The 17,079-nt window shown below is 42.2% G+C and overlaps 1 protein-coding gene across 3 annotated transcripts in view; it reads right to left on the bottom strand.

Annotated features, from left to right (window-relative positions):
- The window catches only part of ERC2 (ELKS/RAB6-interacting/CAST family member 2), a 926,792-nt gene that overhangs the window by 162,804 nt on the left and 746,909 nt on the right, over positions 1-17,079 (bottom strand). For all 3 annotated transcript variants that reach the window (XR_016512310.1, XM_090282950.1, XM_090282949.1), the window contains exon 15: positions 5,064-5,129. Coding sequence is in view for 2 of the 3 variants with exons in the window: in XM_090282950.1 (XP_090139076.1) it covers positions 5,103-5,129 (27 nt within the window). In the remaining variant the exon portion in view is untranslated. The remainder of the gene's footprint in view (positions 1-5,063; positions 5,130-17,079) is intronic.

Genomic DNA, 17,079 nt, shown 5'->3' with positions numbered 1-17,079 from the left:
TCTCCTTTTCTTGAAGAGTCAGGGGAGCTTCATATTCTTGAAATTAGACTTTAGTTATGTTGTAAACTTGACCGCCTATATGTCACTGCAGTGAAAGGCAAGAGGTTCCCCCTGTTCATATGCAGGCAAATGGAAAAGAGGACAAGTCAGAAGTCTGCCTGTCCTTTGGTCTGTCCAACTGGACATCAAGGGAAAACAGAACTCTGGATTCCTACCCAGCCCTACACCATTCAACAATGGCCTGTCCCACCTTTGACACCCATGGTAGAAATATGGAGTCATTCTTGATTTAGTCTTTTCTCTTACCTCCCCATACAAATCTTATTGGCTCCACTTCCTAGCCTCATCTCCAAATTATCCATTTGCCGGCATCTGATAGCCTGGGTCAGCACCATCCATTCTCTCACAACTGATGGAGCAGCCCCTACTTCTGCTTTTCCTGCCATGACAATTCATCTTCTACAAAACAGCCAAGGTTGTTCTACAACATAAATCAAATCATGTCTTGTCCCTGCTTAAAAGCCAATAATCTGCTTTTCATCTTTTAATTTTTCTTGGGCTAAAACTGAAACTCTGCTTTGGCTAAATGATCTGGCTTCTTCTCATTCCTTCAGTTTCATCTACTGCCTTATTCTTTATCCAGAGTTGTGGTCTTTGAGCTCCTTCAGCTCACAAAGCTTTTTCTCAGCTCCAGCCCTTCGCACACCTACCTGGGACCACTTCCCGGGGTCTACATCCTGCCATAGATACCTTCAGGCTCTCCTTTCAAGGCTTGGGATAAAACTCATTTCTTTGGAGAGATGCTCACTGAACGTTCTTTTGGAAATAGGGTGTTTTTTGTTGTTGTTAATCTCAATATCTGTTTTCCATCAAAGCAATGATCAAAATATGTAAGGTTTTCATTCATATTTTTAAATTCTATGTGTTTTTTTCCTCAACTAGATTGTAAGATTGATGGAGTAGCAGTCACGTCTATCTTCTCAGCACCTAACCAAGAATTTAACCATTTGATGAAAGAATGGATGAGTAGGTAAAAATGATCAAATCAATGGATAAATGAATGAAAGAAAAGTCTTCGTAGCCAATGGAACAAGGGGATGCATCAGATCCTCAGTCATAGGAGATATAGATTGAATTAAAAACCCTACTTGTTACTCCATACTGGAGGTGCAAATGAAAACCTCCACTTTGCAGAGAAAGTAGGACACTGGATGAGAAGACTAAGAGCCCAGGGTTCCTTCCACAATTTCTTTCCCAGGCCCTAGAGTCCTCTTGCCCCAGGACAAGGGCAGACCAAGTGTCTAGACCCTGTCTATTCAGGGAATGCAAGGAAATGATATACTCTCAAGCCACAATAAAACAGACTCCTTCTTCTTGAGGGGAGGTAACCAGGGAGTTCCTCCAGGCTTCGAGCTCTACTCCTATGTGTAAAAAACCCTTCCTAGGGCTACGTGCTCCGTGACTCATGCTTGCACTCTGTAACATGGTCCATGTGCTGGTGGCACAGGGCTCCAATTTTTCATTTTGAACAGGATGTATCTGCTGGCATCACAGCCCTGTGCCAAAACTTTTTAATGCCCACATCTGTATTTTTATGAATCAGGTCTGAAAAATTTGCATGTGTTTTCAATATAAAAAGACTTATTCCTTTCTAGTGGTTTAAGAAATAAAAATGATCGTGTGCTCTATGTCTGCCCAATTACCAGAGTTCACAGTAAAAGCTGGAACATTCAAATGTCAAGGCTGACATGGCACCAGATCTCACAAGGTGACTTGATTTGGTCCCTCACTGCCCTATCTCATTCAATGTTCACAAACCTAAGGACCTCTTGGGGGTCCAAGGGAAGCACCTTCATTCAATGGAAATGTAGCGTTATTTGCTGAAACAAATGATTGCTACATCAAGTGAATTTCCCCAAAAGAAAATAATGGAGAATTAAGTAGCTGCTTTCTTGCATTTTGCAAAGCAAGATAGAAAATGTGGTAAGGGCTCCAGGAGCACATTTTCACAATCAAAAGGCATGGTGGGGGGTGGGGGCGAGAGGACAGTGTTTGAATATGCATTTCAGGAATGCCCAGGAGGGCAACGACATGTTGGAAATGTGATCCCATTGACTCTCTGCAAGAAAATCGCGACAATAAGGCAGGCCAAAGGTAAAATCTAGCCTTGAGAAAATAGGAGTGGGGGTGAGCTTATAGGGAGAGGAAGGGGGAGAATTTGGGGGGGAACAGAGTATATGGTGGATCTAAGCAGCATTGACTACATAATTTGTAGTGCCCAGTGCAAAATGAAATCACGGGCCCTCTTGTTCAGTGACAGCAGAGCATTATTAAACCAAGAGTGGAGCCTTTCTAAGCTCAGGGTTCTCTGGGCTCCACAGGTCACGTGCTGGTAATGCCGGGCTGGGGTGTGAGGTTTATGGTGGGGGGAGGAAGGCTAGCTCTAGGGGCTGTCAAAACTCTTTAGAAAAGCAAAGTTTCCTCGGTTCACTTTACTCACAGAAAACACCACCCTTGAATGACCACAGTGAGAGAAATAAATCGTGCCTGGGCTAGTACCTAGAAGTGGCAAAAAAGGGAGGAGCTGTCAGGGTTGTTACACTAATTCCAATTTGTTGTCATTTTTGGAGAGACTTTTCCTAACTTATGATTCATTTTAGCACTGAAATACCAGGTTCCAGACAGGGCCTTCTGATATTATTATAAGCCTATTACTGATGCTTATTAAAATAACTTCTTATAATGTTTCCTTTATGAGGGCCATAAATCAAAATATTCAAAACAGTTAATTTTTAATGTGCCACTATTATCCATCTTTAGTTATAAATTTAACATCTCCTTAGGCCCCACAGATTGTAATGTGACTCAAAACATGCAACGACTGTTCAAAAAGTAGAAGGTTCCCCAGTATCTCATTATTTAAGTCTCCAAGATATGGTTTTAAAAGCCTGAAGATATCTGAGTAAACTTGTTTAAAGGAGTCATAAAGAAAGATAAGTAGTTTTCCTCAGGAGCCTATAAAATTTATTACAACATATTAAAGTAAGATTATATATTGACTAATTTTCAGAAGACATTTGTTTTCTGGGGTACATAGTGTTTGGGGAAATTCATGAGCAAAGCAAGGTTTTCTATGAGCGTTGGCACTGATTCCATCCTGAGAATGACAAGGCTCCTATCTCAGGAAATGGCAGGGTGGATGTCAGGAATCTTATGAAAGAGCAATAAAGATATTTATGATTCAGGAGGAGACCCAAACACAACCCAGAGCCCTAGCATTTATGGTGCAGAAGAAGCAGCTTCATAGAATAGCCCCAAATAGGACACACACTCCTTGAGACAACCCCCAGACACCTATTCTATGCATGTGTGGGCAGATTTGACATGCTTGTTTTTTGTCTTTTGTTTTTTAACATTAGAGCACCTTTTCTTTCCATTTAATATTATTTTAGGTCAAATCATTCTTTTATTAGGTTTTCAAGACACAGGGAGAGTCTTTCAGACAGAACCTTAAGAATTTCTCTGGCTTCCCCACTTCTTCATACTGATAAGCTTGCCTTTGGAGTCACTTTCCACATGAAAGATATAATCCCAGTGCCATTTTTTCACTTTACCCAGGAAAGAGAGAAGAGAGGAAATACTCTCTTCCAGGAAGAAGTTTCTACCAGCAGCAAATGGATCAGGAGGTGTTGCATCTTTACCACACAGAAAGATAGTGAATCTGAAAAATTGTATCTGAAAATCAACCTCCCCCCTTCTCCTCACCACCCCATGTATTTCCTGCAGGACCGGCACAAGCAATCTGATTTATTGGTGGAACCTACAACAGGTTCAAACAAAGCAGTGAAACACACCAGTGAAACGGTCACCCATGGGGAAAACACACCAATGATTGTTTTCAAATTCACTCGCAGCCCCAGTGCCATGAAATAAGAAGGCAAGAGTTGAGGAAGAGTACACCTGTTGGTATCCCAGAGAAGTGCCTCTCTAACCACAGGCCTGGTGATTCTCCAGCACTGGGGCATTTCATGCTTGTCCCAGAAAAAAAACTGCATATTCAGTATTTTTTGACCATAAAGAAATCACATGGCACACAATCTACTACATTCCTGCCATATTCCATGTAACCATAGGTATAATCAGCTACAGGGAGCTGTGACTTGGTGTTCAACAGCCTGCAGTGTCCTGGAGAGATGTGAGCCCCAGTAGCAAAAGTCACTGGAATTCAATGTTCTGTTTATAACTGTGGCAATTATATGCACCACTGTTCCATTATAATGCAGATAGGACAGAAATAAAGGGTGGGTTCTTAGTAGCTAAAAACCCACCTTTAAAAGAGCAAAACATTCTGAAAAACGCAATGCGTGAAATTCATAATGCAAACCTCTATAGGACCACAACTGTAAAAAATTGTAAAAAAGCAACAGATACAATGCTAGTAATGAGACCTGCCAATATTAATATTTCTATTCTAATTTATTCAAAGAGGTACAGTTACCCATTCACCATTACTATGCCTTGATCTTGTGTTTTCTTTAGAACTACCATAGAAGAGATAGTACAATCCATTAAATAGGCTTCTTAGAGATGACAGTTTCAGCTCCATACAAATATATCATTTTATTTTCCTTATTCATTGCCAAACATCTGGCACAGCCAGAAAGATGTGAGAGTCACACCACACTGGATATCTGGCGAAAGCAAACAGTGAGCTGATAACCACAACGGGAGAATTGTGACAATTTCTGAGTCCACAATCATGCCTTTAAAAGTGTGCATAAATCCTAGCGAGAACATAGTTTACATCTTAAATAACACAGAAACATTTGAGTCGTGTTCAGCCCCACCCCACCATGGCAGGCAAAGCAACAATATGTGGTCCCAGAGTAGCAGGGGAGAGGGTGTAGGTGGGAAGGAGAGGGCTCTTAGGGATGGTCACAGAACACAGGAGCAAACACAGGGCACAGTCACAAACATCAGCGAACACAATTGATCATGCGCACAATACAACACCAGAGTGCAATCTTTTAAAGAAAAAAATGATATAAAAGATGGTTTCTCACCCCTCATAACAACACTGGAACTTTGGTTTACAGGCCCGGCTATGCCCATATGCCCTCCTCGTCATCCTGTGGCCGGCCCAGGGAGGGAAGTGCACGGAGAGGAGGGAACACCGGAATGAAAGGAGAGAAGGTTAGTTACACCATGATGCACTGCAAAGACACACTGATCTTCACTTTGATTTTTAATCTTAAAGCACGAGAAAAAAAAATTCATAGTACGTTAAGTTCCACATCACCGACTTGTCAAATATATAACTTAATTTTGTATCTATGGCAACCCCCACACAAAAACATTCCACCCACCCAGCTCTGACTCTGTGTCAAGATTGGATTAGAAGATTAAAATTAGTCTACATTAGCAGATGATTATTTTTTTGGAAAGCATGCAATCTGAATTGTATATGCCTAAGGAGTAGATTAAACCTTTTAAGTAAGCAGAGAAGTAATTATAGTAATCAAATACCCTTAATTTCTCTTAAGCTTAAAGTATCAATAAAGGCTGAAGATAAAAATTTTTAAAAAGAGATCTACTTCTGTAGCATGCGATAATTCACACTGGTTATTTCACAAAGGCTCAAACATGCTGTGATCTTCTCGATTTGTCAAGTTCTATTTTGCTCTCAGAACAGAGGAGGATGTGCGTGCCATGCGATGATTATACATTTGCAATCAAATAAGTTTCAAAGAAAAGAGAGTACACTTTCAATTCAGTAGAACACTCATGGAAAGGAAATTTTGTTTAACTTAAAATTGTATTCAACTGTGGATAAACTGAAACTTATTTGGTCTGAATTCTTGTTTTTGAAAACATTTCCAGAATGGCTCTGGCGACTTTCCCCACTTAGTGAAGTGGCAGATAGGCAGGGAAATTCAAACTCTAAGAGAGAAGTGTATTCAAAATAGGACCACCACCACCACCACAAGGTTCCATTTTGAATGAGAATCCTCACGTTTTACTACAAGAATAGACAAAATGTTGAGGACTGAGTGGTTCATGTCCTGGGTGCCCTCATCATTTGGGAACTGTGTCTCTTAATAAATCCCTGATGAAACTATTGCCATGACATGCTTCTTTGTTTTAAAGACCAGGACTAGAAAAGAAAATACCTTGGAACATTGTCTCACTATTGGATCTTTATTGCTTAAGTTGTTGCACTGTTAGGTTGAATCATATGAAAATGCCAATATTTGGCCATTTTTGATCTAGAAAAAGAGCAGTTTCATACAGTTCAATCTAATCTTGCCAATAGGCAAAGGTAATTTTCATCTGCTCAAAGATTTAGATCTGTAGTCTTAAACTAAATTTTCAGATAATTTGTTTCTTTTCTATTCCTCTGTATTTTATTTTCTGCACTTAAAAATGTTATTTTGAGAAGAGGTTCAGAGAGTTCATCAGACTGCCAAAAGGGTCTCTGGATCACAGAGGGTTAAAGAAGATCCAACTGATATGAATCAATCAGGAGATTTGTACACAGTCAAAACTGGACAACATGGTAAGAATTTGTACTGGAAAGTTTAGACAGAAATATTCTGGAAAAAAATAAGTCACCCTAATATTTTTGGGTGGGTCTTCTCATGTAAAATTTACCTGTGTTTGCCACAATACAGTCGAGTAGTTGCTCCTAACCAACAATCTTCTCTTTTCTTTAAACAACTTGAGAAACATGTATTTTTACATTCAACAAACTTCCTTTCGGTTCTTAGAGAAACACAAAGCTGATGTCCCTTTTTATGCTGATAAAGAGGAAAAGTCCATAGCATCCACAAATGGGTTTCAAGGCGTCTAGCAGCCCCTTGGAATTCAATGCAGAACGTTGAGGGGGTTGTAAAAGAATATTTCTCTGGATAGAGGCTTTCATCATAGGGTTCTTGACCCCCAGAGTTACTGCTATAGGAAAACTCCAGGCACAGAGAGATGCTATGACTTGCCAAAATCACAAAACAAAACAACACTTTCCCCATAATGCAGCCTACAGCCTCCTGACTGCCTCTAAAAGACTATAAAATCACTTCCCCTGCAGAACAGTTTATTTCATTTTGCATTTAAAACCCAACAGCATGTATACATTCAGTTTGTTTCAAATCCATTCATGCAGGGTTTTAAACTTCAAAAAAGAAGAAAGAAACAAGGAAAGCTACTGCCACCAAATTCAACCACTATTTTCTTAACAGTGAAATGTGGTCTAATGCAAATCACTTTTAGCAAATTAAATACATTAAAAAGTGGTAATTAATTATGATTGAAAGAGACAGGAGTTGTAACTTGAAAATACACACTGCCAATATCACTACTGTGCCTCGTCCACCATAGGAATAAAAAGGAGCTCCCAGATGTCGAGGGTTATTAAAAACCAGATGTTGAGACCGACATCCTGTATGCTGGTGAATGAAGTAAAGGAATATGACAGTCCAATATAAACGCTGCTAACATTTAACATGGCAGAAACGTGGATAAACTCCTTTAGTGAACTTGTAATATTATGCATATTTTTCAAGGTTTTAATTTCTAAAGTTTGAAGTTTTTACAAGAAAATAGAAGGGGAAGTGGTGGCCATTTCTGTTCTCTCTAATCTTCAAAGCTTATACATGAATTGACCCTAATCACCAAGTGATCTGGGTCAGAGTGAGTGTCTGCTTGGGGAATAAAAACCAAAAATGCAGGAGCTAATCAGAACGTATTTCCAAACGTTCACAGCTGTTTGATTCCTGCCTGCACCTCTGGATGCAAATATTAATTTATTCAGCAATCTTAGCATACAGAAATGAAAATTTGGGATCAAAAATAAGAAACAGATAGATATCACTTGGTCACTAACTTTCTGCCAAGTCATTTAAAAATACTTGGAGTTTTACAAAGTATCTGTCAGGCCTGGGAGAGTCTGTTTCCTCTCCTTGTTTTTCTGTTTTCAAATCAACTCTGCACTGGCTTTCCTGGATGCTGCCTGTTGTTCCTTCCCTTGCGTGTCCTTCGTGAGTGATGGCTATGCCAGGAGTTGCCAAAGTAAGTAGGAAAGTAAGTCTCTAGTCCATCAGTCATCCAAGTGTTTTTGTCCAAAAGCATCTGGGGATTGGAACATCCAAAGTGGGCTGAAGCTCACAGCTCAGTGACCACAACACAGCAAATTTTGAAGGGAGAAGAGACTTAACTAGCAAATAACCTCAGGGTGCATCTAGGGCTCCAGAGATGATACAAGGCCTTGATGGTAAGTCTGCAGTCCCAGATGCTGAGCTCTAATGGGATTCTCTAAATACTGAGATAATACAAAATTCCTTGCCAGATGGGCCACTCACAGGGCCATGCTGATGAGAAGATCTAAGGGCCAAGGACAGAGTCACCGCTGACAAGTCAGGAGACTCACTGTTGTGGGGCATTTATTAGCTCCAGCAAAGAAACTCTGAGAAGGAACGCTATCATATGACATGATGAATGGCCTGGAGTAAACCTTTAATTGGTCTCTATTTTCAAGTATTAGGTAAAACAGCAGGCAAGCCCCAGCCCATCACTGGATATTAAAAAAATAAAATAAAACAAATAACAAAAACTCGCAGTTCTCTTTGATTTGCCAGGCAGCTTTTTTTCTTGAAATCAGAGGACGAGGTTCCTAATGGGGGCCTTACTATCACACCTGTCCTATCTGGAAATGAGAGTAAAATTATGGAAGTGTCACCTTCAAATCAGCCCACTGCCTCTGTGAGAACTCAGCTGCCATCTCTGTCAGGAGGAGATGAGAAGGGATGCAAGGAGATTGTCCTGGTTATAACAGAGATGGTCACCAGACCCACCCCTCCCCCTACTTCAGTTCAGGGCTCCTCCGACACTTTCAGAAATCTTCAGGCCCCAGGACTCTGCAAATTTTGGTTGCACAAGTTACAAAAGCAGGACCATAGCATGGGATTCCGATGTGCCCTGCAGGTGGGCTGCACCAAAGCAACTCCTCTGGGCATATCCCCCTGAAGGCTTGGCCAGGGCTGGGAAAGACAGATGCATACATAAAGGGGAACAATGGGCATGAGCCTGGAGAGCAGGGGCCCTGAGCCTCTACAGGGCACCAGTAAGTTTTCTCTCAGGGTCAAGACCTCCCATTCATGTCTTTCACCTCTCCTGCCTCCTGGAATGCTTAGCCCTTGGATGGATGTCTTTGTTCAGGTGATGAGGTCAGGGATGGCCATGAACTCTTACAAGATTTGTATTTATTACAGCCTGTGGGACCCATTTGCAGACAAGTTCCCCCAAATAATAGGGAAGTCCTATCTGGCTTCAAATACCCAGTTGGTGCTCTGTTTAAATATGTATGTTAGCTTATTTCTGACCTGGGCTAGACATGAGGAAGGAGGTATCAGCACCTGCTTCAGAAGCCAGCTGTCTGTGCTTCTTCACTGAGTCTCACCAGAGCCCCATGACACAGGTGTCGCAGGCTCTTTGTGCAGATGTGGAAAGGAAGGCTCAGGGAGAAAGTTCAGGAAGCTCGCCAGAGGACACCTGGCCAGAAGCTGTGGAGCAGAGTCAAATTCCAGGCTGCCTGACCACAAAGGTTCATCCTTTCTGATATGGGCACTGTGAGGCCTCAAAAAGAAGAGCTCATTTTGAACTCAGAAGGCATTTGCTGGTTCTGTTGAGCTCTGCTTTGAGTACTTTGGATTTTGCATGCCTTCTCCCAACCTGTTAAAAATCTTGGAGTTGGATGGTACAACTTAGTTGGGTCTCCTTGGATCTTGGAAGACAGAGAAGCTCCCACGCAAGAGCATGGGTCCCTTAAATGGGAATGTCATCAGCACTCAAAGTCCTAGGTCCCTGAAGAAAAGGCAGCACCTTCAGTCCCTTCATATCACCACTCACTGTCTGATCTGGGGACTTAACAAGTATTTCCAAAGGAGGAAGGATACAGGGCTTGGTTCTTACTTTCTGCGTGACCCGACTCCTCTTGTTACAGGGTGGAAAAAGGGGTCCTCAAAATTCCTCACTGGCCGTGGTTTGGGGAATGGGGGATGGCAGTCAGTGGAACACAGCCATTTTTCCTAAGAGATGCCTTTGCCTATCTATGGTGGGTAGCTAGTGTCTTAGTTATGCAAATGACCATGGCTTTCCAAGGCACCAAGAAGATGGGATGGTTAGAGTTAGGAGTGACATAGAGCTTATGGGGCCTGAGCAAGGTTCTGCTAATGGCCAGAACCTGTTACCCTGCCCACTGCATCACAGGTCACAGTCAGGGATTTAAAAACAAGGCAGCAGCCATTAAGGAAGAAAAGCCATGTGGTTTTGAAAAGGGAGAAAGCCACGCAGTTTTCAAGGAGGTAGGGGAGAGAGCCACGCATTTTGAAAGCATGGGGGGTGGAGGGGAGAACCATGTGGTTTTGAAAGAAAAAGAAAGCCATGCAGTGTGAGGAAAGGAAGGAGCTGCTAAGCAGTTTGTAGGAATAACTTGGCCATGTGGCCTGGGCTAGTAAGAAAGTCGGAACTTGGGACATGCGGAGAGGACTCTTAAAACTTGGACTTCACCATGATCCAGTGCAACACAGCACATGTTTTCCTGGACTATTATAAGGAGGCTGATGACATCGTACCCCAGATCCTGAAGGAGAGAGCTGACAGATAAGGGATGGGGAACTTCTGGGCATGTTTTTGGCTTCTAGCCTTCTGGGGAGCAAGGGAAGTGCTGGGTCCTGTGGGAGAACAGGGCTCTGAGCAGGAGTGCTCACAGCCCCACCCAGGTTGGAATATTGTAAATAAAAACCTGTCTTCCTCAACACTGATTGTCGGGTTTTACACTAAGGCGCCACATGAAAGAACCCCCTTCTTTTCGGTAACAGTTTGAGAGGGGATCTGCCTGGATTCCAGAGTTCCTTAGGGTCAGCCAGATCGTGCCTCTGTTTCTCCAAAGCATGGCTCCCTCTCCTTTGTCATTGCACCAGCTATATCCTGGGATTCTTCTAACCCCGGGTGGTGAAAGCTGAAGTCACCAGTAGAGGGAAAGCAGGATGGGAGACATCCGTATTTTATAAGACCCACTGGGTTGGTTCTTCTCAAGAAGTTCACCTCACAGGGACACTCTGAGGAAGTCCTTTTTGCTAAGCCACGAAGAACACTAGAGAGGCTTGGGGGGCTTTCTCCGTCACTTCTAAAATTTTTGGACCATCAGTGTGGGTCGACTTATAGAAATGAGTTCTCGATTTCCTTCAAGCAAAGCAATTCTGACAAACCAGTGTTTGGTCCATGGCTCCAGCTCTCTCAGCTGAAAGATGTAAGATACCCAACTGAAGATAGAAATGCTGGAAGGCTCGACGGTGGCCAACAATATTGTGTCAGAGCCCAAAGTCAACATCTGCTAGAGCTGAGGCATTGCCAGAGAACCATAAGAAGGGGGGGGGGGGGAGATGGAGACAGGCTTTATTTTTGCTCCCTCACCCATCAGTCATTAACACTTGGGTTTTTTAAACACAGTGAAAATTGTATTTTTAATATGAATCTAGTTCTGTCATTTCCCAGCTAGTGGGCAACCATATCCTCTGGCCCCTTGACTCTTTATTCCCTTAGCTGCCTCAAAAAGAATATGGGATCATACTGTAGCCCTGACACTTCATAAGGATGCCATGTGCATTAAATTGGAGAATGTCAACTAAACTACACTGTAGATGTCACAAGCATATACAAATAGAACTGGACACACTACTCCTGTTGTGAGCATTTGATAGTTTGTTACTATTACAAACAAATTATTTGATTTTGCACTAAGGCCTAAGGTAAAAGGGTGTGTGTGAAAATAATCCGATGTTGTATAAAACCATCCTTAGACATTTTAGCATCTCTGGGCTGTTCAAAGCTAGAGTTTATTCAGATCATTAATATTTAGAAGCTGAAACGATTTTTAGAATGCTATTGTTCTGCAGGCAAGGCAGTCTTCCAAATCTGTGTGTGTGCAGCATACGTTTAAAGGAAGTTTCTGATTCTCTTTCCTCTGTGGTTCCGTTATCTTCAGAGTGCGGCAAGTGCCTGGAGTGTGTAAGTCAAACAGACCCTTATTGCATCAATTCCAGAAAAAAAAGAGAGGCAATGGTGTTTAGCAATAGAAAATGGATTGCCCTGCTTTGAGACATTTCAGGGTTGGCCACCTCCTTTCAAGAGGGGAGACACAGTGCTGCCTCGTAGACGAATGTGACTGGATTAAAGCAGCAAGTTGAAAAGGAATCAAGCTTCCGATGTTGCCAAAATGAGTTACACCTACAAGCTGGGGAGTACAGGCTGTGTCTGAAAACCCCTGTTGATTCAAAAGATACTGCAACAAATCCCTTAATGAAACCCTAATACTACAAACAAGGTTTAAAACTAAGAGGAATCAGTAAAAGGGCAGGAGGAAACTTTACCCCAAATAGAGTAAGACTGGAATTCTCAATAGGCTCAAACCTCCTTTAAGGAGAAAAAGGAGAAAGCCTTTTTTTTTTTTTTTTTTTTTTTTAAACAGGGGGATCCTGATGCATTAAGCAGCTCTGCCTTTTTCCCATTCATGAGGACTCTACCTGGCAGGGTTTATCAAATCCCACTCAGATTAAAGAGCTCTGGCAGTAGCTGCTCATCTGCAAAGCCAGTTTCCCAAAGGCTGTGTGTCACTCGCTGCCTCCTGGCCTCTTCTGTGGTTTGTAATGGTTGGGTGAGCATGTAAATGCTACAGAGGAAGGAGTGGTTAAACACCTCCCACAACAGCAGTTCAGACATCTGTCCTCATTTCCTTCTTCACCTGTGGCCTCACCGAGAGCCAGGACCAGGTCATCCCAGAGTTCCTGCTCGTAAACACAAGCAAACAGATAGCTGCCACCTTTATTTCTCAGTGGTGAGAAAATGCACACACATTCTGGCTCATGTTTTAGTAGCTTTGAGGATGCTCAGTAGTCTTCAAGGGATAAAGGAAAAAGTGACATCTGAGTTACCTTTCTATTTCAAGTACTTAAAAAAATTATCTGTTGCATTTTAAACACAGCATCTTCCATCTACTCTATGATAAAAGAAACCTCGGAAAAGAGGCAAGTAATCATGAAAGAAAAAAAACAAAAAAAAACTTGTAGCAATGTGTGGCGATAGATGTTAACTAAACTTATTCAAGTGATCCCTTCACCAAATCATGTTGTATAACTAAAACCAAATATAACATCAATTATGTCTCAATTTTAAAAAATTAATCAATTGATATTTTAAAAAGGAAAGGAAACAGGCAAGCAGTTCACAAGATTGATTTCATAAGGTAGCCTGGGATAGCTTCAGCTCAGATTCTGACCAGAGGACCCGAGTGGGCGTAGCTGGCATCTCTGAACCTCCCTCCCATCCAAAAGCATCAGCCCAGCAAGAGGTTTCCTCATGGGTTTTTGAATTTGAAGGCTTCATCCCCACAGGAAGCCAAAACCCAAGGATTCTTCCCAGAAGTGAGTCAGGAAGTGAGATTTGTGATGCAAAAAACTCTGTTGTTTCTGTTGTTTTCTTAACAGGGCAAGCTTTAGACATACTAGCTTGGATGGGAAAGTGATATTAAAAGCCCAACACATGTAATTTTTCTAATTAGGTTAATACATGGGTGCTAAAATTTTCTGTTTTTTTTTTTTTCAGTTGTTCTGTAATGATAGTTTAGTAAGCTCTGATACGTGGTAAGTTTTCTTTTATGTAGGAAACATGGAAATGTATTTACACACACACGCACATATATATGTATATATAATGTATATTCAAACATGCACTCAGGGGAAGTTAGGGAGAGAAATTTCTAGTTAAACATGATCTTGAGAAATTCTTCCATATGTGGAAAAGTCCTCAGTTCATCTGACATATAGCGATACATACATATACACACTCAGGACACTATGTATACATTTATCCCACATTCATTTAACCTCAAAACATAAAATAAATTTTTTTCCTCCCTAAGCAAAAGCTAGAAATAACAACTTTATATACAGAATCCATCTTCTGGGGGCAATGGAGCAAGTTAAACCCCTCGTCTGTTTGTTAGAATTCACAGGGCTGCACTTTGGCTGATCTGTGGATGGGAGTGCACAGAAAGCAGGGCATCAATCACAAAGCCCTGTCCAGCGCCTCACCCAGAGGCTGAGGGCACATGCAGAACCTGAGGGCCTCGAGGTGCCTTACTGAGAAGTAATAGGGCCCTAAGTGGGGCTGCTGCGGCCCCTTCATTTTCCTAGTGGACAGAGAGACTCCATCAACTCCTTGTTGACCAAACACAAAATGCAGGCCCCTGAGAGGAGAAGAAAAGCAGGGAGGCAGTTTACCACACAGATCTGGGGCCAGAAAATACACGTGGCTTGCAAATATTGTCATGTGTCTCCAGGACCACCTCAAAGAGGACCTGATTGCAGGGGTGGCTGGAAATCTCCCTCTTATGGGAATCCTCTGCAGGACACTGACTAATTCTACCTGAGAGCAGGCATCCAAGGCTCAGATGTCTGCAATGTGGACAAGGGTGGGAGGGTGAGAGGGTAAGAACCTTGTGTTTATTTTCGGAGCTAACTCTACCTTACGGTGCTTTTGCCTGTAGAGAGAGGGGAGAGGGGGAGAGGGAACAACCAAGCCTTTTTGAAGCAGAGCCTAGGTACAGTCAGCATGTGTGGGGTCACTGAGACCATGTTGTTATATCTTAAAATACAGTCTGTATATTTGCCCCATGTTCTCTCGCTTGAAAGAAGGCCAAATCTAGGTCTGACCAAGTTATTAGATAGCTTATAGCAGAATGACATGTATCCCAAACAGAATTCTACGAGGATTTTCAACAGGAAATGGAAATGGACATCCAGTGCTCTGAAAGATGTCCAGTGCTACAGACTCACATCCCAGCTGAAAGCCAGTGTGTGCCGGGACCACACAGTAGCCGGGAGCTGCAGAGGAAGGACCACTCTGCATATCTACACCTGGGTGTCAGAAATTGCCAAGTGGAGTGGGTAACATATTAGACTAGGGCAATCAATTTTCTAAGAATAAAATAGCATAGTGGTTGCCCTAAAGTTAAGGATGCAAAATGGAAAACCCAGTTTCTGCTATTACCTGCAAGTACTCCCAAAGCCCTAGCTGAACTGATGGCAGCCCCTGGCCAAGTGAAGCATCCTTAACTTGGTTCTGGGGGACAGGCTTGTATCAGGTCCTTATGTGTGCAGAAGCTCAAGGGTGAGTGAACAAAGGAATGTGCGTCCTGGCAACCCACTGCTAAGGTCCTTCTGTAACCCACGGCCACTCCCCCTGCCCTCTCTGTGCCATGCTCTCCACTCCTTGAGAATCTCACTCTGGTGATAACACCGCAGTGGGAAAGTTGGAGGAAGCCACATATTGTTTGGCACAAGGACAATGGGAATAGAGAAGAATAAAGGGGAACAGGTGAAATGGAGGGGTGGAGAATAGAAGAAATAAAGTCACAAAACAGAAAAATGGAAATAAAGAAAATGAAAGCTGAGGCATATGGAAAGAGAACTAAGGAGATAACATTTTAATTCAACTTTGAAAAAAATAAAAAATCAGATTAAATTCACTACAATTTGATGGGGAAGAGAAAAGCACATTTGCTTTAGAGGAAAACTGGATATTACGTATAGCCATGCAACCATATTCAATACATCTGGTTGCACAAATGCGAGGGGGAACCCCAAAATACCATAATTTATTTATAAAAAATTGTGTATCTACTCTTACATGTTTAAACTTCAGTCACTTTCAAAGTACTCTCCATTTGATGTAATACACCTGTCAAGACATTTTTTTCCCCACTGCTCAAAACCGTTTTTGAACTTGTTGATCTTGATGCCTTTTAGTGCTTCTGCCATTTTTTGTTTCATTTCTTCCACATCGGCAAAACACTCAGGGTGAGATCAGGTGAATAGAAAGGGTGGGGCATGAGGGGGTCGTGTCATTTTTGGTCAAAAACTGCTGAACATTCAGCATGGTATAGAAAGGTGTGCTCATAAATCACCCATCATGAAATGGGCAAATGCATTGAAAGGGTCTTCAAAATAAATTCACTGAAGCTGAACGCAGCCTCACATACCACCAGCTGGGACACTGATACAAGAGGGGTTCCTAGAACACTCACCTAGCAGGGGAACCTTGTACTATAAAGGGCCCACCCTCCAGGAGACGATTCCAGTTTTTTGGGGTCCTCCCTCGTACATCCATTCTAATGTCCAAGGAGGTTTGCCACCAATGGACAGCACTCAGAGACTCAGGTTTGAGTCTCAGGCTTGTTGATTTTCAGAGGTATGACTCTGAAAAATTAACAGCCTCTCTGAGCTCCAATTTCTTTATCTGAAGATCTTTTCCTTTACCATGGAGATACTTCCATCTGCCCTTCCTAGCTCCCAGAGGTGCTGTGAAAACAACTCCCTCAGACATTTACGGAGTGCCTAATAGAGGCCAGACAGGTGTGAATGTGCTTTGCAATATGAAGTGAAGAGTATGGATAACATATAAAATTCGACCAAATCTTTCCATTTTCAGTTTAGTAAATATTATGCCTCCATTCTCCTGGATTCTGTGGCTCTTCTTTAGAAGTGGTACTTCTATAAGTAAAATATGAAATTTAACTTTTAAATAGGATCCAAAAGTCTTTAAGGTAGTGAAAATTTCTTGAGCTTCCCAACTCCTGTGAGGGAGCATTTCCATTTGAAGGAAGGAGAAAGAGGAGAGTTAAGCTCTGGGCTTGGAAAGTGGCCACATATCCTGGGGTTTCCAGCCAAAAAATGTTTAGATTCTTTGCCATTTAGGCCCCTACACATTAGAATCAGAGTGGCAGATGCTTTAAAAAATGAAAGTGAATGGTCTGCCAAAAAATAGAAAATAAAAAAGCAGTGAGGTCCAAGCCCTCAAGGGTGCAACACCCAACCCAAAACCCAGGCACAAAAGTGTGAGTCCTGGACGCCAACAGGCAGCTTGACCGAGGCCTGGCATTTTGAGCTGACTTGAATGTGCTTACTCTGATAGTGTGCTTTTCTTACCTATGGGGTTAGTTCATACCTGGGAGCCACTGGAAGGAGATTA

This window comes from Furipterus horrens, unplaced genomic scaffold (assembly GCF_987537825.1).
Source record: "Furipterus horrens unplaced genomic scaffold, mFurHor1.1.pri manual_scaffold_7, whole genome shotgun sequence".
NCBI lineage: Eukaryota > Metazoa > Chordata > Mammalia > Chiroptera > Furipteridae > Furipterus > Furipterus horrens.
This window is presented reverse-complemented; position numbering and strand designations above follow the sequence as displayed.